At 38.1% G+C, this 27,120-nt stretch overlaps 1 protein-coding gene across 7 annotated transcripts in view; it reads right to left on the minus strand.

Annotated features, from left to right (window-relative positions):
• magi3a (membrane associated guanylate kinase, WW and PDZ domain containing 3a) overlaps positions 1 to 27,120 on the minus strand; it is a 139,903-nt gene that overhangs the window by 22,720 nt on the left and 90,063 nt on the right. For 6 of the 7 annotated variants that reach the window (XM_079849691.1, XM_079849689.1, XM_079849692.1 and 3 more), the window contains 6 exons: positions 25,150 to 25,356; positions 16,201 to 16,369; positions 13,512 to 13,591; positions 12,983 to 13,040; positions 7,404 to 7,528; positions 2,198 to 2,389 (listed from right to left, as the gene is read on the minus strand). In XM_079849691.1, the coding sequence (XP_079705817.1) occupies positions 2,198 to 2,389; positions 7,404 to 7,528; positions 12,983 to 13,040; positions 13,512 to 13,591; positions 16,201 to 16,369; positions 25,150 to 25,356 (831 nt within the window). Of the gene's footprint in view, positions 1 to 2,197; positions 2,390 to 7,403; positions 7,529 to 12,982; positions 13,041 to 13,511; positions 13,592 to 16,200; positions 16,370 to 16,486; positions 16,570 to 25,149; positions 25,357 to 27,120 lie in introns of those variants that run through there. The other variant, XM_079849695.1, reaches the window with a different exon arrangement.

Below are 27,120 nucleotides of genomic sequence, written 5' to 3' on the forward strand. Positions count from 1 at the left end.
ACTTTGAAGGTAACTGTAGACAACAGACAGCAACTCACTAGGATCTGGAACATGACTACGGTGTCAATTTCAGCTCAAACTTCGGCACAAACAAATCCTGCCAGTGTGTTTAAACTGTTCATTTTGATTCCAGCAATGAGAGCTGTCTTGGCTCCTTCTGTTCTGTTCATGGGGGAATCTGTATGGAGTATGATATGCAGTGATAAAGAGGCAGTGCCCACATAACCATTACTCGAGCTAAAGTCAATGATCCGCTCAGTTGGTGCAGTCTATCTAATGGTAAGTGTGTCTATTGATCAATGCCGAGAACGTTGGGGGATTCCAGCATTCTTTTCTATTCCGGACCACTCAATGGCTTCCTTCCAGGCTCGCTTCACTTCTTGAAAGTGATTGTTCTACCCGAGTCATCCTGCTGCTTATACAGTAATATTGGCATGGAAAACACTGTCAAAGCACCACAAGCATCAATGTTTCTTTCAGATCACCAGGAACTCGCATGTAACTGGGCCAGGTCTACAACTAGCCATGATGGTAATAGTTTTGAGACCATGGTGAGTTTAGATGTTATGTAAACAAAAATGTAAATTATTTCTTACTGACCGGCCCGATGAATATTGCATATCTGTTAACTAATCAGTTTGGCTGACTTTTATTCAAATGATTGCTGTTCTTTTGAACTTTCTATTTATTAAAGAATCCTGAAAAATAAATGTATGTTTCATCAAAAATATTAAGCAGCACAATGATTTTCAACACTGATAATCAGAAATGTTACTTGAGCAGCAAGATAATAATGGTTTCTGAAAGATCATGTGACACTGAATACTGGAGTAATGGCTGCAGAAAATTCAGCTTTACCATCACAGGAATACATTGCATTTAAAAATATATTAAAATAGAAAGCAATTTGAAATTGTAATAATATTTCACAATATAACTGTAGGAGGCATGGCTTTGGATGGCGATTTGCAGGGATCGTATGCTTCTGATGCTAGCAGGCTAAAGTTAGCATTTCCCAGATCACCTATTGCACCTTTAACAGCTTGTGCCAGCGCAAACCCTCTTTTGGCCTTAGAAAAACTACTGTCAGGATTTACAAATAACACACTGTGAAAACTAAGCGTTGAAAAGGCCTTATTGCATAAGCATTAGTAGGAGTTTATAGGAGGAGAGTATTTAAATGAATCATGCAAGGTGATTTACTAAGGTTTGCGCTAGTCAATTTACTGGTATTTGCACCATTATTTACTGCCCAAAAAAAGCATGTCTTAAACCAGAAGCTAATTTGTGCTGCTCTTGGTAGATTGTGTTGGTCACTATGGGGTAGATTGTGTTGGTCACTATGGAAATGATCCGGCTGCGCCTGTGTTCTTTAATTTGCGAGTTGTCAGTAGATCACGTGCAGAACTTTCCACTACCATCAGCACTTTTTTGGAATTGCACTCTCATGCTAAATTCTCACTCTCATTACCCTGTGTAGTCAATCTGGCCCTAAATGAGTTGGGACCAGACTCTGGCAGAGCAAGACAAATACCAACATAAGTAAACAGTGAGAATCTACAATTAAAATATTTGTAATGGATTAATGTTTTGCAGGGTCAAAGAGAGGCTCATAAACCGCCTTCTATGGCTTTTTTGATAGCCTTGACAAAATGTAAGAATTTGCATAAAGAAATTGGATGCAGATGAATTAACCCCTCAGCACGCCTCTTTGAACCAGCTGAAGCATGTTTATTGCGCCACACTCGAATCCAGAATTAAATGTATATCTCGGTTAAATTGTTTTACAATTCTATGTACAGATTGATGTCTCCAGAGAGCCAGTATACTGGCAGTTGTTTCCTCACATTGTAATGGAGGGTAGAGAGTGTTGGTGTAAGCGCTGCAATTATCGCCAAACGCGACTCTGCAGGAAAGCCAGTTCCCCTGATGCTCACCCACTGATTCTGATTTATTCTATCGCTATCTACGTAATCCCGCTGTGGGCACTTTCACAGGATTATTTACTTGGAATCAGGTAACCCAGCAATGTGCCAAGAAATGGATGTGGCATCCGACAATGTGATTGAATGAGCCAAGGGTGTTAATGTGTTTAACTATACTTAGATCCAATTAATTACCTGATGGCTTATCAATATTCATAAAATAAGCAACATGTTGCCTCAGAGCTAAATGAACAGGAGCCAAGCGGATTTACCCGAAGCGATTTTGTTATCGTGTGCGGCGGGTCCGTCTCTCAGGACGTTTTTCACTTGAAGGAATTCATCTGGTCGGTCTCCACCGATGATGGTGAAACCGAAGCCCTGAGGACTCTTCTTCAGAGTTGTGCGCAGGATAGCACCCTGCAACTGAGATGGGTCCCGTGTGAATCCCCTCAAACCAGCTTCATCTAAAAAGACAGAGAGTGAGTATGTGAGACTCACAATTCAAAACGTGTTTACTGGGCAAGACAAGGTGTGTGTACTTAAGCAAGCTGTTGGTAGAGAAATCTCAAATGTCTGTCAAAATGAATGAAGTTCCCTTTTAATCTAATCTGTTCCTGCAGTGTTTATTACTGCACAACTGAAACCATCAGGAAAAAAGGCTCAGAAAGAAACAAGAGTACAGAGAGAACAGAGGGGAATATAACACAGAGAGAACTACAGAAAAAGAGGGAAGTCTGGATTCCATTAGTCATTCGTATTGAATAATGCAACAGAGAGAGAAATATAGAGAGAGAGAGTAAAAGATACTTTACTAAATGAGTGAATGATAGTGGGATTGTTCTGTAAATATCCACATACACTTCAATTAATCATCGCAGTCCATTCATTACACTTTACCTCAATTACTCCTCACCATTTACCCTAAGAGCAACATATTCATAAGAGTGTTCTGGTTAAGAACTTTTCATTAATAATCACTAATTCAATGCTCAAACTACATTTGCCGATGTTTTCATCTGATAAAATGCTTTCTGATGAGCTGATAATGATTTCCTTTTTTTTTCTTAAACCAATGCGGGGGTCAGTGAGCACATGCAAATTGCACATTGCCAGCTGTATAAATTATATTGCTATAGTGAGGACATTTGAACTACTAAATTAAAAAATATTATTACAATTTAAATGAACTGTTTTCTTATTTAATATGTTTTAAAGTGTAATTTTTACTCCTGTGATGGCAAAGCTGAATTTTCAGCATCATTACTCCAGTCTTCAGTGTCACTTCAGAAATCAATTTAATGCTGATTTGTTGCTCTATAAACATTTCTTACTATTATCAATGTTGAAAACCGTTGTGCTGCTTAATATTTTTGTGGAAACCATGATACTGTTTTCAGGATAAATAGAAAATTCAACTGAACAGCAATAATTTGAAATAGAAATGTTTTGACACAATATAAAAGTCTTTACTATCACTTCTGATGAAGGTAATGCATCCTTGCTAAACAGAAGTATTCATTTATTTAAAAAAACAACAAACTTTCGTTACTAACCCCAAACTTTTGATCGGTAGTGTATAAAAGAATAACTTACATCAAAAACAACAACAAAAAGACTAGTCAAATATTGCACAATAGTTTTGGGTATCATTCTCTACTTCACCAATGATGATGCTTTCCAATTCTTGAGAGGAATATTACACATTTCCAAATTCCATTCTATAATTATTGGATTTCACAAAAAAACCCTGAGGACTGGGTAAATGATGTGTTGAAAGTATCCATTAAATAAAAGAGCCTGTTTCTTGCTGCTCAACAAGTTATGTGAAGCACAACAGCACTGAGCACTTACATCAGATAACCACACAGAGTTATGAAACAATACAGACTGAAACTAGCAATTATATACAAATAATGTAGAGACTGAAAATGCAGCTGTCCCTTTCTCTCCCTAAGTGTATTTTATTTATTTTTTAATCACATGGTTTGAGTGTCTGAAGTTCACTGTGGTTCCATGTTGTTTTCATTTTTGGGTGAACTATCCCTTTAAGATGAAGGTGTTCAACACTGACTCTGAATCAGCTGTAAATGGCGGATCGTACACTAATTACTGTCATTTATAACACAGTGGTTTAATTTTTTTTATTGTCTCATTTGAGAGTGCCAGCAGCATCAGATGAGGCCACATCAATCTCATTAGGAGAGCAGGAATGGATATCTCACCATGTGCGGTGGGAATTGGATTTGCATAATAGCCACATTGATGAGTTGGACTGGCCCTATGAAAAGGATTATGTTGATTGTAATAACCATGGCACACATTTGAACTATGCGTCACAAGTACGTGCGAGTTGGTTGTTGGTCACAGGTACACACAAACCCATAGTTGCATACTAGATTTATCCCTCTCTCTCTGCCTGTAGTGCTGTTTTCACATTCAGCCAGTGAGGGTATTGTGGGAAAAGGAGGGTTGATGTTTATGTTCACTATATTATGCTTCTCATGCATAAAGGGCTGCTGAGTCAGATTATGAAATGTCGGAGTATAATTAAAGGTGTAGTATGAGCGATGTGTGTGTGTGTGTGTGTGTGTGTTCATGTTTTTCTATCCTGGTGGGGACTTCAACCTGAATGCACACAGACTCATGGGGACTCGTGTCACAGTGGGGACCTAAATAGAGGTCCCCATGGGTAAACAAGCTTATAAATCATACAGAATGAGTTTTTTTTTTTTTTGGAAATGTAAAAATGCAGAAAGTTTTCTGTGATGGGTAGGTTTAGGGGTCGGGTTAGTGTAAGGAGATAGAATATACAGTTTGTAAAGTATACAAACCATTACGTCTATGGAGAGTCCCCACCAAGATAGTAAACCAGACGTGTGTGTGTGCGTGCGTGCGTGCGTGCGTGCGTCTCCACAAGGATAGTAATACCACAAATTTTTAATACCACATTTTTTGGTCCCCATGAAGAAAACAGATTATAAATCACACTAAATATTTTTTAATGTAAAAATGCAGAATGTTTTCTGAGGGTTGTGTTTAGGGGAGAGAATATTCTGTACAGTTAACAATCATTATGTCTATAGAAAGTCCCCATAAAACATGGAATTCCAACACGTGTGTGTGTGTGTGTGTGTGTGTGTGTGTGTGTGTGTGTGTGTGTGTGTGTGTGTGTGTGTGTGTGTGTGTGTGTGTGTGTGTGTGTGTGTGTGTGTGTGTGTGTGTGTGTGTGTGTGTGTGTTTTGTCGGAAATAACCCGAAGGCACAAGCGGAGTGGCAAGAGCTATAATTGTTTTATAATTGCTTGAGTATATGAATAAAATAAATGAAATGCATGAATTTTGTCTTTAGTCTTATAATGGTGGGTAGAATTGTATAGTTATGGCTATAATATCTGATTATTCTCTGAAAACACTGCATGATTGCATTATATTTTTGCTTATATTTGTGCACACTCATCCCTGTCCTCTTCTCCACTAGGCAGTAACCATCCACTCATTAAAGTGTCTTGGCCAGCTAACAGAGCACAGCGTAGGGGGGCAGCGTCTGCTTTCACTAATGAGACAGAACAGACGTCCACTGCCAGCCTTCCAGAGGGGATAGGAGAACAAAATCAGTGCTCAGAGGACACAGGAACACACAGGAGACAGCAAAGCTCAGGGAGTCCAAACAACTAACAACCAAAGTCTGGTTTAACCTTGAACAAGCTGAAACCGAACTGAAGTCATGTGTTGGCCGGTCAAAATATAAAATGTATCATTCAGATAAAACAGGACATAATTTCAGAGTCATTTGGAAGTGGCCTCGGTAAGAATTGGTTTTTTTTTTAAAGAAATGTTACAGTATTTTTGATCAAATAAATGCAGCCTTGTTTAGCATCTTGACAACACAGACTTTTTGAGTAGTGATTGGCTGCATCCAAGGTAGGAACACATCAAGGCACATCCGAATTTAATGTTAGCTTTACTTTCTGTCTCCTGAGATACCATCATCTGATCGATTTTTGAAGGCAGAATAGATGTATGTAAGTTTTCAGACACAGCCATTGTGTTTACATGTTAACATTAGCACTATTTAATGCATGTTAGCATTAGCAGTATTAGACTTTTCAGTGTACTCTTATTTTGCATCTTATTTAAGACGGACAGTATGCAAATTGGGACATGGAACGTGTGTGTGTGTTTAAACTGATGCTTTAAAACCTGATAGATGAGCAAACACCTCTTGTAAACAAGAAAAGACGTAAAAATGAAAGAGCCAGAGCTACTGCTTAGTGGCACATAATAGAGGACAGAACAAGGATGTTAAATTAACAGTGAAACACCAGCAACAAAGTGGAACATTAACATAAACATACAAAAGCTGGTGCAGGTGAGCGTAAGCAAGCACACGGTCAAACATAAATACACACACAGATGGTAAAACACACATGCTAGCTGACAGAATTCAACCACAGATCATATCAACCCCAGATGCTGATTGAGTTCTTCTGATGGAAATGTTCTGCCCCAACTTAAATCAACACCTGACCTTCTCATGAATTGCTTATGAGTTCACTGGTATATATTAAATGGTATAAATGGTATATAAATCAAATTGTATATATTAGTATCTTTTGAACGGGTACCACCCCAGTGACAGCTTTTGTACCTTAGTGTGTGACATGATAAAACATCAAGAAATAAATTATTTTTGTTCCATGCTAATCTGTGTTTTGTCCTAACAAGCAACGACCTTGACACAAGCAACGCGTGACTAGATAATTTGATGGTCGCTTGGTTTTTATTTTTGCCACATCACGCCGGCTGGCTCTGAAGTCTCAAATCCTGCGACACCATATTCGTATTAAGCATAAAATATGTTCAGCTGGCATGTTGTTGCTTCACACAATATTCATTTTCAGTGAGGACAGAAATATTGCATGACAATGCAGGAAACAGTTTGCATGTGACTTTTGTCACTTCCTGATCTCATTCCTATTGAATTGTTTCCTGTCTCCACATAACTAAACACCAGCTTGGACTAGTTTAAACCGGTTTAGACCAGAAAACCACCTTAGGCTGGTTTTAGAAACTCCAGGCTCTCAAGGATGCATTATGTTAATTAAAAGTGACAGTGAAAATGTTTACATTGTTACAAAAAAAAATCTATTTCAAATAAATGCTGTTCTTGTAAATATTCTATTAATCAAAGAATCCTGAAAAATAGATATTATGGATTCCACAAAAATAGCAGAAAAAGTGTTTTCAACATTGACAATAATAAGAAATGTTTCTTGAGCAACAAACCAGCATATTAAACGATTTCTAAAGGATCATGTGACACTAAAGACTGGAGTATTGGCTGCTGAAAATTCAGCTTGGCCATCACACGAATAAAAAAAATATTTTTATAAGTAGATAAATAAAGCGGCAAAAAATGAAACAAAAACAGAAGTAGTAGGAAATGAAGGAATAATGCATAAGAAAGTTAGAGTTTTACTTAAGGGTGTTGGTACTGCTCCTGCGGTCGCTGCTATTGGCTGACTGGTTGGAGACGAATCCTGGCTGATTTTCTTCTTGGCTTCCTGCACCGGATTCTCAAACTGAGTCTTCTGATTGATGTGGCTGAAGGAAAGAGTAAGACAGTCAGTGCAAATGGCCAGAGATAGCAGATACAATGACATACACGCTTGCACAAACCTTAGGGTAAAGAGAATGGTAGCGATGCTTATCTGTTCATGCAAACAGTCTTTTAAAGATATGAATAAAGGAAGGAACAAAACAATATCAGAGCCAAAGGTAATTCATTGTGATCATGCATCTCTTCCTGTTTGTCATCTGCTAACCAGGCGGTTACCATAGACATTTAGTAAAATAATAGAATAATAAACATACTGGGACAGAAACTTGGATAACCGGCATGAACTGATCTGACTCAGAAAGCAAGCAACCCTCTAAACTACACAATTATGAGAAGACGCAATCTGTCATAAAATCTTTAACTAAACACTGCAAAAGTATTTTATCAATCAGTACTTCAGGATTATTTTACCTTACCTGGGAAACAAAAAGATTTAAGATAATAATAATATGTTTTCAGAGAACATCTCTTAAAGTTGAATTTTCTTACCTTATTGAATTTTTTTTGTTTGTTTTACCATAAACCTCACTAAATCTTCTTAGAAAACAGAAAAGAAACTGCCAATGAGATACTATAAATTTAATGTAGTATATATTTTCTGAAAACATATTTTTAACTTAATGTGGATTGTTCTTCCAAAATGTGACATTTAAATAAAACAGTAAATTGGAAACACTGGAAATTGATTGGATGGCGAAAAGAGGGAGTTACACATTAGAATGGAGGCAGAACAAAGTGAGTTTGTTAAAACAATGTCTAAAGCAGCTATTTAGCTAGTGGTTAAAATTATCCAGTAGTCCGCATGCACTAAACGACTTCAGTGGAAAATAAAGTTGATTTGATTAAATTTTTTTCCTTTGGAACAACCACGCAGAGATGAATAGCTTGCAATAGGGTAAATTTTCATGCTGACTTTAGAATTTATCTTGTTTTAATAAGGATGTTTTTACAACACAAGAACAGTGATAAAGAAAATACTTTTTTTTTTTTTTTTTTTTACAGTGAACCTTTTCAGGACCTTCTGAAATGATCATTAAAAACATTGCAAAAACATCCTTGATTAAAAGAACCACAGAACAGCCATTTTCAAACCCATTTGTAATTGCTGTTCACTCTCCTCTACAAACGCCACATTTGTTTTCTTGTTTGTTAGCTGCCGAAATGAATCAATATTACCTTGGCAAGCCTTTCCAGAGACACAAGCATTTCCTCTGCAGAGGTTCTGGCTCAGAGCTGGAGTGTGTTGTTTTATCCTAACACACGGCCCCTCCCACCCCACAGGTTGCACGTAAAGTGAAATAAGCAGCTCGACTGTATTGTGTGACTCTGCTTTAACTGTTGTACCTGCCAGTCGTGACTGCACCTAGGGAAGGCTTTTAACAGTCCCGGATTCCTTGCAAAACCAGTCGGTGTGCTGCGAATTTGTAGAAGAAAGGTACTGTTTGTGCTTTTGCTGTGTGTGACTCATGCTGAGACTTATCCACCCAATCCACAGAGAGTGAGAGACTGCGTGCTCTCATCTGACTGCTGAAGTTCCCTGTTTGTAATAATTCAGGCACAGCGTAATGAGGCCCTGTGCCAAGCCACACATTCAAATCAAAAATAAAACAGCGTTTTGTTGACCTCCTTGCATAAATATCCAGGCACAGCAGGGATTGACCTCACACAAAATAAATGGCATTAAAATCAAATAATGTATTCACTCCCTAAAGCCCTTGGCTGTTCTGCCAACAACCTCAATATCCCACATTGCTTCAAGAGCAGAAAATTAGCAAATCCAGCCAATAACATTGATCAGTCTGCCATTTCAGAAACATACTAATTTACACCCAAACTAATTTTTTTTCTCTCAATAATCAGGGGTTTAGAAAAATTAGATATTTTGATATACATTTTTTAAATGATATAATGTTGTTAAATATTTATGATAATAAACTGTATATTTAATTATTAGCATAGCAAGGTGAGTGAGTTAATCTCTTAATCTTTGGCAAAACCTTTAGTTTATGATCAGTATTTTTTATCGTAGCTAAGTATTCTTAATTCATTATATATTATTATGACCGCCGCTAGCGTAGCTAGCGAAAGCGGTCATATAGGGATTGTCAAAGTTTTTTTTTTTTTTTTTTTCCCGTCACCTTACTGAATTTTTCGTCAACGATACCAGGGACACCGAAGCACCGGGGAACATGAAATTTGGTGGGCATGTAGCCCCACTAGACTTCTAAGGAAAAATTTCGTTTGGTCCCCGGGGGCCACTTCCCCCCCCGCGCTGGGGCCCCCTTAAATTTTTCGTCAACGATACCAGGGACACCGAAACACCGGGGAACATGAAATTTGGTGGGCATGTAGCCCCACTAGACTTCTAAGGAAAAATTTCGTTTGGTCCCCGGGGGCCACTCCCCCCCCCGCGCTGGGCCCCCCCAAACCCCCAAAAATGCAGTTTTTCCTAAATAACTACCTGAACCGTGGCACCGAGGATGAAGAAATTTTTATGGTATGTTGGTCTACTAGACTTTTACAGAAAAATTTTGTTTGGTCCCCGGGGGCCACTTCCCCCCCCGCGCTGGGGCCCCCTTAAATTTTTCGTCAACAATACCAGGGACACCGAAACACCGGGGAACATGAAATTTGGTGGGCATGTAGCCCCACTAGACTTCTAAGGAAAAATTTCGTTTGGTCCCCGGGGGCCACCCCCCCCCCCCGCGCTGGGCCCCCCCAAACCCCAAAAAATGCAGTTTTTCCTAAATAACTACCTGAACCGTGGCACCGAGGATGAAGAAATTTTTATGGTATGTTGGTCTACTAGACTTTTACTAGCCACTCCCCCCATCCGCGCTGGGGCCCCCGTAAATTTTTCGTCAACGATACCAGGGACACCGAAACACCGGGGAACATGAAATTTGGTGGGCATGTAGCCCCACTAGACTTCTAAGGAAAAATTTCGTTTGGTCCCCGGGGGCCACTCCCCCCCCACGCTGGGCCCCCCCAAACCCAACAAAATGCAGTTTTTCCTAAATAACTACCTGAACCGTGGCACCGAGGATGAAGAAATTTTTATGGTATGTTGGTCTACTAGACTTTTATGGAAAAATTTCATTTGGTCCCCGGGGGCCACTTCCCCCCCCCCCCCCGCGCTGGGGCCCCCTTAAATTTTTCGTCAACGATACCAGGGACACCGAAACACTGGGGAACATGAAATTTGGTGAAAAATTCAGTTTTTTTCCTAAATAACCGAGGATGAAGAAATTTTTATGGTATGTTTCTCTTAAGGGCCCACATCAACCTAGCCCATAATCACTCATTTGTGATTTGCGCCCCTCCAATAAAAAATGAAAATGCAATATTATTCTGCTTTAATTGCCCCTATCTTCAGTGGAGATGTTCAGAACTGCACCATATTTCATGTGTATGATTAACTTGACATCCTCTGGGGGTATCCTCTGCTAAGTTTTGTAGAATTTCATCCATGGGGGGGTATAAAATAAATTCATTTATGTGCACATTTAGTGACTGTACACTCATCGGCCTGTAGATGGTGCTGTTGAGAGAAGGGTTGCTGGTTTAGGATGATACTGTCACACACACACATGCAGGAATACAAACAAACGCAAGCATGCACACACACTGACATCCACACGCACAGACACACACCCATACACACACATACAAATCCACATGCACAGACACACACACACAAACACACACGCGCACACATGTACGCACACATACATACACGCACAGACACACACACACACACACACAGACACACACATACACAAACACACACACATACACACACACACACACACACACACACACACAGACAGACATGCACATACTATTACTTTTTTTAGGTATATACATAAACACGCAATACAGCCAAATTACTCCACGTCATTTATTTTTGTAGAAAGCCAGTGCAGGCCTGAGCGGCGGTCATATTTTGTACCGCGATGCGGTACATCTAGTTATATAATATATATATCAATACTATAATATTGATATTTTTACAATTATATAATTTAATGAATAACTTAATGTACAAAATTCCTTTAAAACTAGGTAGTCATACAACATTAGCCTGCGTATACCTAGCCTAGACTACACTACAACCTATACGGGGCAAACTGCGTTCAGTATGGATTTAAAACGGAACGTTACTTTGGTATCTTAAACTTCAAATGTTTTTAATATTAAACATGTCACCAATACCATCTCTGTTTCGCTCAGTCACTCTTTCAGAGGTCTTAGGGTGCCAGGTATTCAAAGAATCAATACACATTAGTAAAAGGATCCAGCTAAATTTTTCTTTGTCTACAGACAAACTTTTTTTGTGACGTGGTACATTATAAGTTACCCCAAAAAAACTACTGCGTTTCCTAAATAGCCCAATTGTGCAGGAAAACCGTGACCCTTGTATAACCAGTGTTGGGGAAAGTTACTTTTTTTAAAGTAATGTGTTACAATATTGCGTTATTCTCTAAAAAAGTAACTAATTGTGTTACTTAGTTAACGTAACGTTACTTTCCATAAAAAGTAACTAACTATTATTTTTTCTTACCTGGGCTGGGCTCGCTTGTCTGTTGTTTAATAACAACATGACAAAAGATCTATTTTTGGCAAATGTAAAGGCCCTTTCACACCAAAAGTGAAATGACTCAGGAGAAGAAAGTTTAACACTCTTACTTCTAAATGTGATGTTTAACCAAAGTCATTTTTGCTTATTAGTATGGTTAAATTGGATCATTGAAGGTTAACAGCAAATACATTGGTTAATAAAGTGAGATTAAATACATAAAGTATAGTTGTGTTATTTAACATTATAATTATTGCAGGTTTGCCTTTTCTGAGTTTGCATTTCACTGTTTTTATTCAGGAATACTGAATCTATTTTTGTGCAAGTGAGATGAGTAAATGCAAATTCACATTTAGACTGGAACTACAGTATTCATCACGTTCACACAGCGCACACAACGTCTCTGCACTTACTCACGATTTCTCTGAACATGGGGACAGGAGAGCTATCAGTCAATACATGGGAAACTTGTGTTACTTATTTGAAAAAGTAACTTTTGTTATAAATTTAAAAGTAATGCATCACTTTATTTGTAACTTGAAAAAAGTAATCTGATTGCGTTACCCCCAACACTGTGTATAACAAATCATACAAATCTTAAGTTCTTAAGTAAGTTGCATTACTTTCATTACTTGTGTAATTGGTTTGTGTTTCCTTTGGTTGGGGGTGAGGGTTACAGTCCCTTTATGCCTTTATTGTTGTTTTTTACTCTCAAAAGCTGGATTTAAAAATAAATGATATGGGGGGAAAAAGACAAAGCCAAACGAGCAACGGAAAACTTCAGCAAACCAAGATGTTGTGGACAAAAATGTGCCATCCATCATTCTTATTGGACCATAAATGATATGAGCATACTCACTCCACATAATAAGTCCCATACTGCGGGTCCTCAATCTTCTCCCAGCCATATGGAAGCTCTGCGGAGAAACAGACAGGCATATCAGAGACAGCTTGAACAGATGCAAATCACCCATGTGCTTGACACCAGGGGGTCTGATTTTCTGGCTGTGATTTTCTGAGAAGCCTAATACCAGGTAGGTCAAGAAGTCTGGCTGCATTTGATGCGTGTTTGGGCAGAGAAGAGATCAGAAGGCTGAGCGCAGAGAAAACGAGGGGGTGCAGGTATTAGTAGGCTGCATGGAAAATGACTTGTGATCTTTCCCTGTGATGTGAGAGTTGTGGGGAGCCACCATCCTGACATGGACGCACGTGTCCATTGCAAAATGCGGTGCTGAGATTGCTTGTGTGAGATGACACACTGATGGGCTCTCAGCATGTCTCCTGCGAGCCATTAGTCAGGCGGGCCAGAGAGAGAGAGGCTAATGTCTCACGGTTCAGCTAGGGTCTATTTACTCTTCTGTGTGATTCATGAACGAACTCAGTCTTACCTCCATCTTCACATTTTTCAGGAGGCTTAGCTTTCTTTGCCAGTCGTGGGTCGAGCCAGGTCGTGGTCTTGGTATTATGACTACACAGAGAGGGAAAGAATCATTAGCAGACAAACACTTGATAGTCCTCCTAAGCTTTCTCCTTAATTACACAATTGGAGTGCATCTGCAGCTTAGCCAAGCAGTGTAACACTCATAAAACAACAGCAATATGACTATACCTCACTGTAACAATGTAAAAATGACACAAACAACAAAAAACACTCAATGTTTAGCTCAATTATTGCTAACAACAGATGGCAAGATGGTTTTTTTTCTTCATATTTTCAAAGCAGTGATTTCCAACCATGTGTACACTTGGCGGTACACAGAAATAATCTGATTTTGCTTTTTTAAACCTGTTCAAATTGAGATTGTGACCAAAAATTAACGTTGTCAAAAGTATTTAAATCATTAGAATCACATTCATACACATTCAAAATATACGTGCTACCATATCTTTCTTCAACCAATTATAGATTATTATTTTTTAAATGACTAATAAATATATAATAATAATATATTATAAAAAAATATTATTTTATTATTACTTAATAATTATTGTATAATTTGATGCAGAGCTTAATATAATATAATATAATATACGGTAATATAATATAATATAATATAATATAATATAATATAATACAATATAATATAATATAATATAATATAATATAATTAAATTTGAGTTAAACATTTCGAGTTGTTGAAGGGGCACTTGAACCTTACTAATGGGGCAAAAAAAAACTATTTTATATATTTTTTTTTTTAAATGCACATTAAAACATAAGCAAGACCTTTTCAAAAAGCACTTTAGTTGTCTCTGCTGCAGAGGAGTGAGGAGTCTACTCAAAAAGCAAATGTGTTTAAAATCTGAAATATTCATGGCAAGGTGCAGCTCATCCTCCGAGACTCGTGCAGACAGACACGCGTGTGGAAGCAGGGCCCGCTGGGAAGGCTCCATTTAGCCGATTGTTTGCATTGTTTCAGCGAATGAAGTATTGATTCGCTGGCTCTCTCTTCCTCTGTGTGGATAGCAGAGAAGCTTGGTCAAGGGCTGCGACCACACAGACACAGGTAATGGACACTGAAAGGAAGAGGCTGTGAAAAATATCAGCATCAGCATGCGAGAGAAGAGCCATTTCAATTCCCAGCGCTCTCTCATGCTTGATGTGTCTGCAGGAGTTCCGGAGTTCCTGTTTACTGAGCGAGCCCTTAGCTGGAGAGCTGCTGTCTACATCTGGGCTCGGTTACAGTAAATCAGAGGCGAAATCTCAAAAGATGGACGCACAAATCATTCTTTGCATCCCTGTTTAAAAAGACACCACAGTGGGTTCCTCACTGTACAGCAACTTGTGCATTGTCTACAAACGTAATACAAAACACTTCCGTTCTATACATTAAGCTAAAAGCATCATGCCAAATGATAGTAATCCCATATATTTATGAATCAGTAGGTAAAAAATACCCAATGACATTCTGCTAGGCTGAGATTCAGTAGTATCAGATGGACACTTTCCTGTCCATGAGGTCAAGAACAGTGTACGGCTGACAATGCTAACATGGCGGATGTAGTATGTTCAGACTGTATTCACACTACACACTTAAAGAACTATAGAATTTTCTAGGTTGGTAAGATTTCTAAATGTTTTTGAAAGAAGTATCTTATGTTCACCAAGGCTGCATTTACTTGCAAAAAAAAAAAAATCAGCAAAAACAGTAATAGTGTAAAATATAAATTATAATGCGTTTTCTATTTTAACATATTTTAAAAAGTAATTCATTCCTGTGATGGCAAAGCTGAATTTTCAGCATCATTACTACAGTCTTTAATGTCACATGATCCTTCAGAAATCATTTTAATTGGCTGACTTGGTGAGCAAGTAACATTTCTTATTATTATCAGTGTTGAAAACAGTTGTTCTGCTCATTATTTTTGTGGAAGCTAATATTTTTTTCAGGATTTTTAGTTGAATGGAAAGTTTAAAAGAACATTTATTTAAAAAATAAATATTTGTCTTACTGTCTTTACTGTCCTTTTTGATCAAATTTAAGCATCCTTGCCAAATAAAGGTATTCATTTATTTAAAAAAAAATAAATAAATAAAAAATTGTACATTTTTGTAATTTCAGTAAAACATTACTGACCACAGAAAATAATTTTGAATCAATAATTTTGAATTGTTACTAATCTTGGCAACAAACAAAAAATGCACTGAAAGCTCATAAGTGAATTTATGTCAATACATTTTGTATTGGACTTATTTAAAGTTATATTTAGCTCAGAACATTTATTGTAAAAATATGTTTTTGCCAATAAATCTTTTCTACCTGATACACAAAATTTACACAATCAAGCAAATCACACAATTGCACTGAAATCAAAAATCATCTTCCATTCAGTGCCTCATGAAGTATTTAATCTGCATTCAACATTCAAAGAGCAGAATATTGCTTAATTATGCTTATTTATCATTTGCAGAAATGAAATGAAATCATCAAAAATGTGCAACATAAAAAAAAAAAAAAAGTAAACACATTTAACTAATTCCTGGAGCTACATTGTTGTCAAACAAACATAGCCCGAATCCTAAACCCTAAGGAATGTTGGTCCAGGAATGTGTCCTACTTGGCAAACAGGACTTACTCTATAAAGTAGACCATGCCCGTCTCCGTATAGGCCATCTCCCAGCTCTTGGGCAGAGGGTCCTGGCCCTCGTCACGTGGCAGCGTGCTCCAGTTGCGGAAGTCCATGCTGCTGCTGGACTGTGTGTAGCTGGGCACAGCCTTCCTCCACTCCGGTCCCTCCTTGTGTTCTGTGAGTGGAGAGAGCAAAAAGACAGACAGTGAGAAAGAAAGTGGGGAGAAAACACAGAAATGGGGAGTAATACATACTTTAACTCTCTCTAGCACTGCAGAACAAACTTTCCAACCTTCTCAAGAGACGGAGAGAAACAGAGAGAGAAAGAGAGAGAGCAGAAAACAAGAGCCACTAGATTTGCATGCCAGGACTGATGTTCAGGGGCAGGGCCAGAGCTGGTTAACACTTCCGTGAAGCCGATATCTGTCGCATACACAAATGTGCGTCTGTTTGTCTTTGTGTGAGTGAGACAGACAGTCTGCTTGCACATGAGAACACAGGCAGAGACAGTATAAGAGGGAGAAAACATAACATAAAGTCCCATCCTTCAGTTAAAAGAGCCAGCAGTCTTTTTGTTTATTCTAGAGCACACGTTCCTGAAGCTCGACTCTTATGGTGAAACATGATGCAACTGAAGCTAGGCCAGGGTTGTGGGTTTGATTCTACAATACAAACATAGTGATAAAATGTATATATAAAATCTATACATAAATATAATTTTATATAAAACACAACCATTCAAAAGTTTAGGATTTGTAAGATTTTGTTTTTGAAAAAATACTTTTATTCAGCAAGGATGCATTAATTTGATCAAAAGGGACAGTAAATACATTTATATTGTTCTATTTAAGCATATTAGAATGATTTCTGAAGGATCATGTGACACTGAGGACTGGAGTAATGATGCTGAAAATTCAGCGTTGCCGTCGCTGAAATAAATTTTAAAATAAAAACATTTGAAAATATATTGACACAGAAAACAGTGAATTTATATTGCAATATTATTTCACAATATTCACTATTTTTACTGTATTTCTGATCAAATAAATGCCGCCTCAGTGAGCATAGAGACTTCTTATAAAAAGTCTAACCAAACCCACATTTTTGAATAGTGGTGTACATATATTTTATATATGTATATATAAAATAAATTTATAACAATATCTGCCAAATGAATAAATGTAAAATGCAAATGTAAAGGAGCCAACAGCCTTTTAAAAGGGTATGTTTACTCTAGAACTAAATGCATTGTGAATAATAGCCATAAATACACTCTTTAGCATGCTTTGAGCTAAAGCAACTACATTTAGGACCCCATTGCTGTGAGACTTAAAATAAATTATTAAAACTTAATCTTGACACAGTTTGGGATATTTTGCTCTCTCTGCAATCAAATAGATAGCAGCTATTACTTGTATACTTATTAAACACAAAAAAACATTTACACTGGGTGTTACCGATATGGACTTATTGTCTTAATGGGACATTGACAGAGGAAAACATGCCTCTGTGTGTGTATTGTTCTGGATATGGATATACTAGTTGTACACGTTTGAAGAGGTGAGGTGATGGAAAAAGTGTATTGTTATAAAAAGACTTGATATGCTTTTGCTGACATAGTCATGACATAGCCTGTTCATCAACATGATTCTAGCCTGACACTGGGACGCCAGCATGTGCGGCAGACGAATCAGCACTAGTTGTTCCTGTGCCGTAACCATGGCGGCACCATTCATGACACAGGCAGAAACATAAGCACTGGCATTCAATAGCAAATATCATAAGAAGCCTTTTATGCTTGTGTTCGAGTGTACGAGTGGAGAAAGAAGCTGAACTCCATGAAAAATAGAGGGTAGACTAGAGTGTGGTAAATATAAAAACCTTTTTAAAAAGAAATCATACTTTTGTGTTCACAGAAAACAGCGTAACGGTAACAGATGATCACAACGTGTTGCAGAATGATTGAATGTTGAAAGAAAGAAGAGATGTTGCCTTGGTTTGCTATGGTAAAACCTAATAATGGTCAATGTTTGCTTCTACATGGAGGCTATGGAAAAACATTCATTCAGGCATTACAACTGGTTGCTTCCCACAATCACTGCATTGCATTTAAGTAGACAAAGGCTATATCTATCAGAACTGGCCATATTCACAATATATCGCAATACAAAAAAGCAACAATCTGTATTGTGTATAGTTCACCCAAAATGAAAATTACTATGTGAGAGTTTACAGATTTTGTCAGTACTACATTAAACTAATATGATATAATGTATAATAATGCAATGGAGGAATATCTGTGGGTTCTGATATTGGCAAATGTCTTATGTTACCAGTAAAAAGTGACTACATTATTTGAAATATATCTAGTCGTCTAAATAATTCTGTATTTTCAGCTTCAGAATCATGAAAATTTTTATTCTGGTGTCACCATTGTCCTCCTGTGCATTGGGTTACCAGCACCAAGTCCAAGCCTATTCATTTTTTGTTAACCTTTTACAATATGTCATGGAGTATTATTATAATATTATATATAGTGTGTTTAGTATTGTGTTGTGTATTGAATCGTGACATGAGGGTATTGTTACACCCCTAATAATAACCCATAAGGCTCGCTGCAAAGACATAGCTAGCCATTTTTAGTAAAGCAAATTTAATCGATTAAAACCACAAACATGCTTCTGGATCTCAGTTTGCACTTGGCAAAGTCCAGTTAGATACTATTGCCATTTGCATCTTGTCCTTGCAGTAGTGCCAGAGGGTTTACAAAGCTCTATCCAATCATAATGGAGGACAGCTGTGAGGCATCTTGTCCAATTGGATTTGCTAAGAAAAACACAGCCAACAAAGCCTCCCTCAGTGCATCCAGAAACCTCTCCAGGTCCTAGTCGTGAAACAATTCAGATTTCCTCCAGTGACCCTCTGAAAAATAGCGCATGTTTATTGAGGTTTTCATGAGGTCTCAGTTACATAGACTTTCATTGAAATGAATTTAAAACTTAAAGCCTAAATAAACTCTTTTCATGTTATCAATCCTAAGTAAAAGTCTGTCAGTAGAAAACCTGTTTAAAACTCATTTTATTCTGAAGGCTGAAAAGCAAAAGGAAGCCGATATTATGGGATAGGATATCAGTTCCCATGGTGATCAATCATACCAACACAAACAGAACACGAACAGTAGTAGGAACTGCAGTGGGTTAATGCGCTGTGAATATAAAAAGTTTTGGGTACTTTCTTCCCCACGCTCACCATCGCTGCATGTGAATCATCTGAAGGTGTTCACTGTTCTGTATCCCATTGATTTATGGGAAAGAATACTTGCTGTGCAGGGAGCATCAGTAAATCCTACCTACTTTCAGCATGATGTAGCAGAACTCCAACCGAGCTCCCCAGAAGTCTTCCCACAAACCAAAACTTGGCAGAAGAAATACTATTCTAGGAAGTAGGTTATGCTTTAAAATCAAGAGCTGGAAATCTCTGAAAAAGGGCATGTATTTTTTAATATTGATCTTATTTACTATAGCTATTTCTCAGGCAATATTGGGGATTTCCGGTACACTGGAGCAATAGGAGGGCTGGGATATGCATTGCCCACTCTTCGCTCCAATGAAATCACAAACTGAAATTCAAAATCAGCTTTTCATATTATATATATATATATATATATATATATATATATATATATATATATATACACACACACACACACACACACACACACACACACATACACACATACACACTACAATTCAAAAGTTATGCAAAAGTTCTACAACGTAGCCACGATTTACTAAATCGAGAAAATTACATTTAGTAAAATGAGGGAACGAATTCTTAATTTGTGGCCACAATTTATATATATTTTAGTCCACATTTCATTTGCAGGGATCCGTTAGAAACACTAGTAGAACTAAATAAAAATAAATAAAAAAAAATCTATTTATACAGCTACAGTGACATCATCCCACCCTTGGTGGCTGGTGGCAGGAGTGCACATTAGTGTGGCAGTGGGTAGGCTCAAACTCAATCATTAATGCAAAAATGACTGTAAAAGACTAATAATAAGCCTGAGGTATCTTTTTAATGAGAAGGTAGAAGACAGAGTGCCGGGGCTGGTACACAAGTCAGAAATGGGTATCGTGGCACAGCAGTTACTCTGTGGAAAGAGTGCAGAGACACTTTTATGCCTCACAGCAAACAGCAGTCCCTTTAACATGCTCATTACTTGAAGTGATACCAACCATAAGCGCATTTATTCTGAACTCAACACGGTCTATTTATGCCACTGGATAATCACTGAAAAAACTCACTGTGCATTTAGCCAATAAAAGCTCAACTACTGTTCAGGGCACATATTCTTAAATCTTCTAAGAATCCTCTCAGAAAACTCCTAATTTAGCTTAAAAACTTCTACGTAGGAGTCTGAGAGCAACTCTGAGCAAGGAAAATCTTAGAGAGGAGGCGGGGCTGACCCCGTTGCTACGTATGACACAATATTTTGAAGAATGTGATTGTTTGGTTGTCCAAGAAGGAAAATAAAGAGCAATTTTAAGTATAGGGTCTATTCTAAGCCTTCACTTTGAAATTACATGTGTAATTTTTCCTATTTTAACGTTCTCATACACACACACATATATATATCCTTTTTTTTTTTTTTACCATGCTGTTAATTTCCTATAAGGTATTTGATTGGCTTAGAATGATAAAAATTGTTCCACTCTTTCAAATTACACTGATTGCTGGCATGTCTATTTAAGTGGTGGTTTGAATGTTGGTTTTATGTTTATGTCCATGTAGCAAACATGGAATCAAAAACAAGAAGGACGAGAAAGCCCAACTGGACAGAGGAACAGTGTTTACTGTTAGCCCAGTTAGTGGATGAGCACAAGGCCATCCTTAATTAAGGAAAATTCGGGCCGGGTGTCACAGCACAGGGCAAGAAGCAGACGTGGGAGCTTATAGCACAAATGATTAGCGGTTCATTCCCCCTGCTTGTGCGCACCAGTGAAGACTGCTATATTCATAAATGCAGTTTTTTGAGCCTGCAGGGTGGGAATGTCCAGTAGAAACGAAATGAACTGCGACACAATAAGAGGTTCTGAAAGTGCTGTAATTGTTTGTGTGATCACTCTGCTTACAGAAGGTTGTGACAGACCCAAATCATCACTGCTGCATTGTTGCATTTTCCCAGTTGCCAAATATCTTAATCTAGTGATTACTTTAATTTCTGGCGCTACGGCATCTGTGTCGGAGATGTTAGCGTCTCTCTAATAAGATCGGTCACAAACATGATCCCTGCATGATCTAATCTATAGCGTCTTATTAACTCACTGTCATCCACGGTCTACAATGCATTTCTTCTCCCTCTTCGTCTTTTCTGCCATTTTCTCCTCTGCTAAAGAAACTCTTAAGCCTCTTAAAAGTCCTCGTCCGTACTCCTAACAATTTTGACCTAAAGACCTCTTTTAAGGGTTAAGATGCTTTCTGAATGACTTTTTTCTTTACTAGGATTTTTATTTAATTTTAAGAGTAAATGCCCACATTTCTAAGAATTTTCTTAGAATTGTGTCACTAGGAGCTACTCTTTGCATTAAGATTTTTTTATGAATACGGGCCCAGGTCTCTAAAACAGCTTAGATTCCTGTCCAGCTTAGATAGTCCTGATTCCTGCAGAGCATCAGCGGTTAGAAAGGTTGGCTTTAAGGTCACAAAACTCTGGACTTTTATTAGTACCTAGGATATCTAAGTCCACTTAATAAGGTAGAGCGTTTTAACATTTGGCTCTTAAACTCTGGAATAGCCTTCCTGATAATGTTCAGGGCTCAGACACAACTCTGAATCAACAAACACAACAGCCACATTTTCTATATATTATATAATCATTATGATCACAACTCATAATGACTGCTTTAATGAGACAATTGTTTCTGCCTAAATTTATGCATGATATTAGCTAACTGCATTATTTGTGTTATCTTAGAATTGTGTATTTCTGACATATGGCCATTACTTCGACACAGTCACTTACAGCTGATAACAAATTACTCTAATTTGTAATGTAGAAACGTGTAAAGCTGCTTTGAAACTATATGTATTGTGAAAAATGCTAGAAACTAACCCAGCTCAAAGAAAGCAACAAGGCTCTAGCAACAAGGTAACAGGTTTGATTCCGAGGTAACATGTATACTGGTTAAAAATAAAAATAAATGAAAGAACAAAGAATATAATACATAAAAAATGTAGGCCTATACATTGAATGCACAGTACTGAACCTAAAGTAAAGTACATATCACAGTAAGTGTTCTCTGTTCAGAAGTCTGAGGTCTTTAAATTACATTATAGCTTATTAAGGGCATGGTTAACAGAGGATAACCAACTTACTGAATGACAGGAAGGAGATGTGTGGAAAACTATACACTACACTCTGAAAACATTTTTTACTGGGGCGGCTCTCTTTCAATAGTCAAGTCAAGTCAAGTCAAGTCAAGTATATTTGTATAGCGCTTTTCACAATACAGATTGTATCAAAGCAGCTTCACAGTATTAAATTAAAATAATACAACAAGGTTTGTTTCTAGTGGAATTTATTGATTGATAAAATTAAATTAAATATCCCCAAAATATCCCCAACTGAGCAAGCCAAAGGCAACAGTGGCAAGGAACCGAAAAACTCCATCAAGTGACCTAATGGTGTCCTAAAACTCCATCAGGTGCACATAATGGAGAAAAAAAAAACTTGGGAGAACCCAGGCTCAGTCGGGGGCCAGTTCTCCTCTGGCATTTATGAACTAGAGGCCGGATGAACTAATAGGTACGCCTTTGTACCTTATTTACCCTTAAAAGTTGTATCAGCGATTTCAGGCCCAAAAAAGGCCCAAACATAAATGATCACATTCATCTAATCTTTCCTAACGATCCGCTAGCTACCCGCCCCATAAGCAGGCCGTCAAAAAACGCGTCTCTGTAGGCAGCCTAGGCTCTGAGATCTGCACACAAATACAAAACCAAAATAAATAGTGTTCCAACCAATCACCGACGACAGGGGGTGGGTGTTGAGAGGTTTTGTGCTCGTGCACGGATGCACGCGAAGTCGGAGCTGAAGAAGAAGCCAGCGTCTATCAACGAACAAGAGAAATTGAACATGGCTGAGTCAATCCCCAAGAGGAAGAGGAGGAGGAGGATTAGGGCGAGGGAATACCATCGTGTTTAATCCAAGACACGAATAGTTATCGGGAAGGCTTTTGAAAGGTGGAGAGACCTTAAATAACTGAAATGTTTTAAATCGGACGCTGAGGTTGCACTGTTTCTTCTGGACAGGTGAGTAGCTGCTAGTGCTGACTTGTTTGTATGTGTGTCTGTCGCTTTAAGAAATGCGCATGCATGATCGTTTTTTTCATGATGGACGAAACGGGAGGGGGGGGGGGGGGCGAGCTAACTTGGTTTGTTTGGGATCTCGCTTCAAACACAAACAGAAGTGACGTCACCCACAATCGCTGATACAACCTTTAATGGGTGCATATTAGCACCAAATGTATATATTAGTACCTAAATAGTACATATTAGAAACTTTGGTAACACTTAGTTCAGGGTGCAATTCTCACTATTAACTAGTCGTTTATTAGAATGCATATTACTATGGTATTGGCTGTTTATTAGTACTTATAAAGCACATATTAATGCCTTATTCTACCCATGCCTAAACTTAACAACTACCTCACTAACTATTAATAAACAGTTATTATGAGTTTATTGAGGCAAAAGTTGTTGTTAATAGTTAGTTAATAGTGAGAATTGGACCCTAATCTAAAGTGGCCGAACCTTTTTAAAGGGTACCGTCCTAGTGACCGCTTTTGTGTAGTCACACCATCCCTCAGTATCAGAGCTCTACACTCTTTATACAACTGACTGCACATCCAAGTACCCCTCTGTAAAGCTCTTCATATTGCTCTCACAGGGAACACAATCAAATCTGCCCATAACAACTTAAGCTCTATTGACAGCATCTGTGTCCTCTTGTCGATTACCACAGAAAGTGAAGTCGCTCAGCTTGCAAAAATGAAGTAAAAACACATTTACAGTAATACACTTACAATGAAAGCCAAGCAGACAAGCTGCCAACACAGTGTATCACATGGTTTTGAAAATATAAACCATACCCTAATGCTTAAACACTGCAGTGTTGGGGAAGGTACTTCGAAACTAAAAGCTAGTCATCATTTTAAGTATACTACTTTTAGGAAAAGTAGTTTGCTACACTTATAAAAATATATAAAATCGTATTGTATAAATATATAAACATAAATACATAAACTTGTATTAATATATACATTTTATTTTAATTAATATATAAAATACACACTAAACTATCATTTAATTAAATCACTTTAAATGAATTAATTAGACAACACTTATATACAGAATACTCTGTCAGTGTAGGCTCTCTTTTTTAACTTTCCAAGTGAGGCAATTACAAATACATTGAATCAGTCTTTCCAACATCTCATTTGAGAGAGAAAACAGTTTAGAAGTTTAGTCGCATCAGATTAGCGCCTTCGCTCACTGAGTATGCAATACAAAGAAACGTTTAAAGCACTGTTTTGTTGTGCTATACTGCTAACCATTGGAAATATTAGCTTGGTAATGGAAATGCTAAGTTGTTTAGCTAGTATGACACAATTGAGCAAATGTAGCATATTTAGCCTGTCTTTTTTAATTAGAAAAACACTCCCCAACACTATACATGTTGTGATAAAATCCCTTACTGACAATGTCTTTGCAAATTTATCTCCAATCTTTCAACTCTGCTGAGTTGCATTTGCACCCATTTGTACAGTATTGATTTTCTAATTCTCTTCCAATGAATATGCAGTACATTACAATTCTGCACCGCCATACAAATTCAGAATCTATATGAACTCACTCAATCTTGTTGAACACACACATTCCCAGTCTCACCAGTGAGCCCATTGACAATGGGTGGCCTCTCATCCTCCTCTTCTTCCTCAGGAGCTGCGCTGTCCTTTCTATCCATTTTGCTGACCGACGTGGTGCGTTTGCGCTGAACCTCCGCGTCAAACTCCTCGTCGAACAGAACCTGGTCTACCAGGTCAGGCTGCACTGGGCTGGGCTCTGCAGGGGGTTTTGGGGTGCCATAATAATTACCTGCAAAGGAACAAAGATAAAAGACAAAGAAAAAAAAAAATCAACATTTTTCACATTCTGCACTGATTTTGCAACTACTGACACAGCAACTACAGCTGCCGTTTTTTGTTACGTGTCGAGTTTAAAAATGAAATATTACTCTGCATATTCAATTTTAATGCATTTTAACAACAAATTTAACTGCAAAACAAGCCTTTATTTTTAGACACTTTTATTGATAGTAATGGATGAGAGATGACAAATTATGGGAATTAATTTAACTAAATGTAAGTAATTTTAATAATAATAATAATAATTTGTTACATTTATATAGCGCTTTTCTAGGTACTCAAAGCGCTTTTACATGGAAGGGGGGAATCGCCTCAACCACCACCAATGTGCAGCATCCACCTGATGATGCGACGGCAGCCATATTGTGCCAGAACGCACACCACACACCAGCTTACTGGTGGAGAGGACACAGTGATGAAGCCAATCAGTATATGGGGATGATTAGGAGGCCATGATGTACAGGGGCCAATGGGCAAATTTGGCCAGGATGCCGTGGTTACACCGCTGCTCTTTTTCGAAGGACATCCTCGGATTTTTTTTTAATGACCACAGAGAGTCAGGACCTCGGTTTAACGTCTCATCCGACATTTTGGGATATTTGCTGAGGCCCCCTAGTGGGCTCTGGCTCCCTGCTTGAGAGCTACTGCGCTTAGCTATGGCTTGAAGCAGTTCTGCCATCATTTTCCCAAAGATATTTAGTATTTAGTTTGTAGGAGTAAAAACCAAGCTGATCAAACCCCATTTGGATTGAAGGGTGCTTCTGAAGCGTTGCGTCTTCAAGGCATGGCTGGTCTCTGAACTGTAACAGCCTCGAGCTCACTATATATATATCCTGCTTCCTGTCACTCTTCAGTAAAGCTTTAAGTCTTGTTTGTTAAAGGGGGGGGGGGGGGGGGGGGGGTGAAATGCTATTTCATGCATACTGAGTTTTTTACACTGTTAAAGAGTTGGATTCCCATGCTAAACATGGACAAAGTTTCAAAAATTAAGTTGTACGTTTGATGGAGTATTTCTGTGCCACAAATACTCCTTCCGGTTTGTGGGGATATTTTGGGAATATTAATTTATTTTTATCAATCAATCAATTCCACTAGAAACAAACCTTGTTGTATTATTTTAATTTAATACTGTGAAGCTGCTTTGATACAATTTGTATTGTGAAAAGCGCTATACAAATATACTTGACTTGACTTGACTTGACTGTCACAAATTTCGGAAAGTTTTTTTCGAGTATGGGCGTGTGTGACGTCAGATGGGGCGGAATTTCCTTATACGGGTCCTAAGGGCACTTCTCCCGGAAGGGCGCGCGCGCACCCGTAGACCAGAGCGAGAGAGCAAAAGCAGTACGCCCAGCAAAGCGCTGTGCTCGGCTTTAGGGAAGTCATCGGCTGCGTTGCAGTCACAGGACTTAAAGAAATAAACAATGTCACCAAAGAAGTGTGTTTTTGGTTGCCAAAAACAAGACAACCCTGCACAGATTCCCAAAGAACCCAGCGTTAAGGGACCAGTGGATGGAGTTTGTTTTTCCAGAGCATCAACGGAGTTGTGCAAGTGTTCTTGTTTGTTCCCTGCATTTCGACGATGATTGTTTTATAAACAAGGCCCAGTTCGACGCCGGATTTGCAGATCGTCTAATGCTTAAGGATGGAGCAGTCCCAACGATAAAGGTTCACGGTCGTGCGTTGGCGGTGAGTAAAACTGCTTCAAATGTCT

The sequence above is a fragment of the Squalius cephalus genome (assembly GCF_949319135.1).
Source record: "Squalius cephalus genome assembly, chromosome: 18".
NCBI classification, from domain to species: Eukaryota; Metazoa; Chordata; class Actinopteri; order Cypriniformes; family Leuciscidae; genus Squalius; species Squalius cephalus.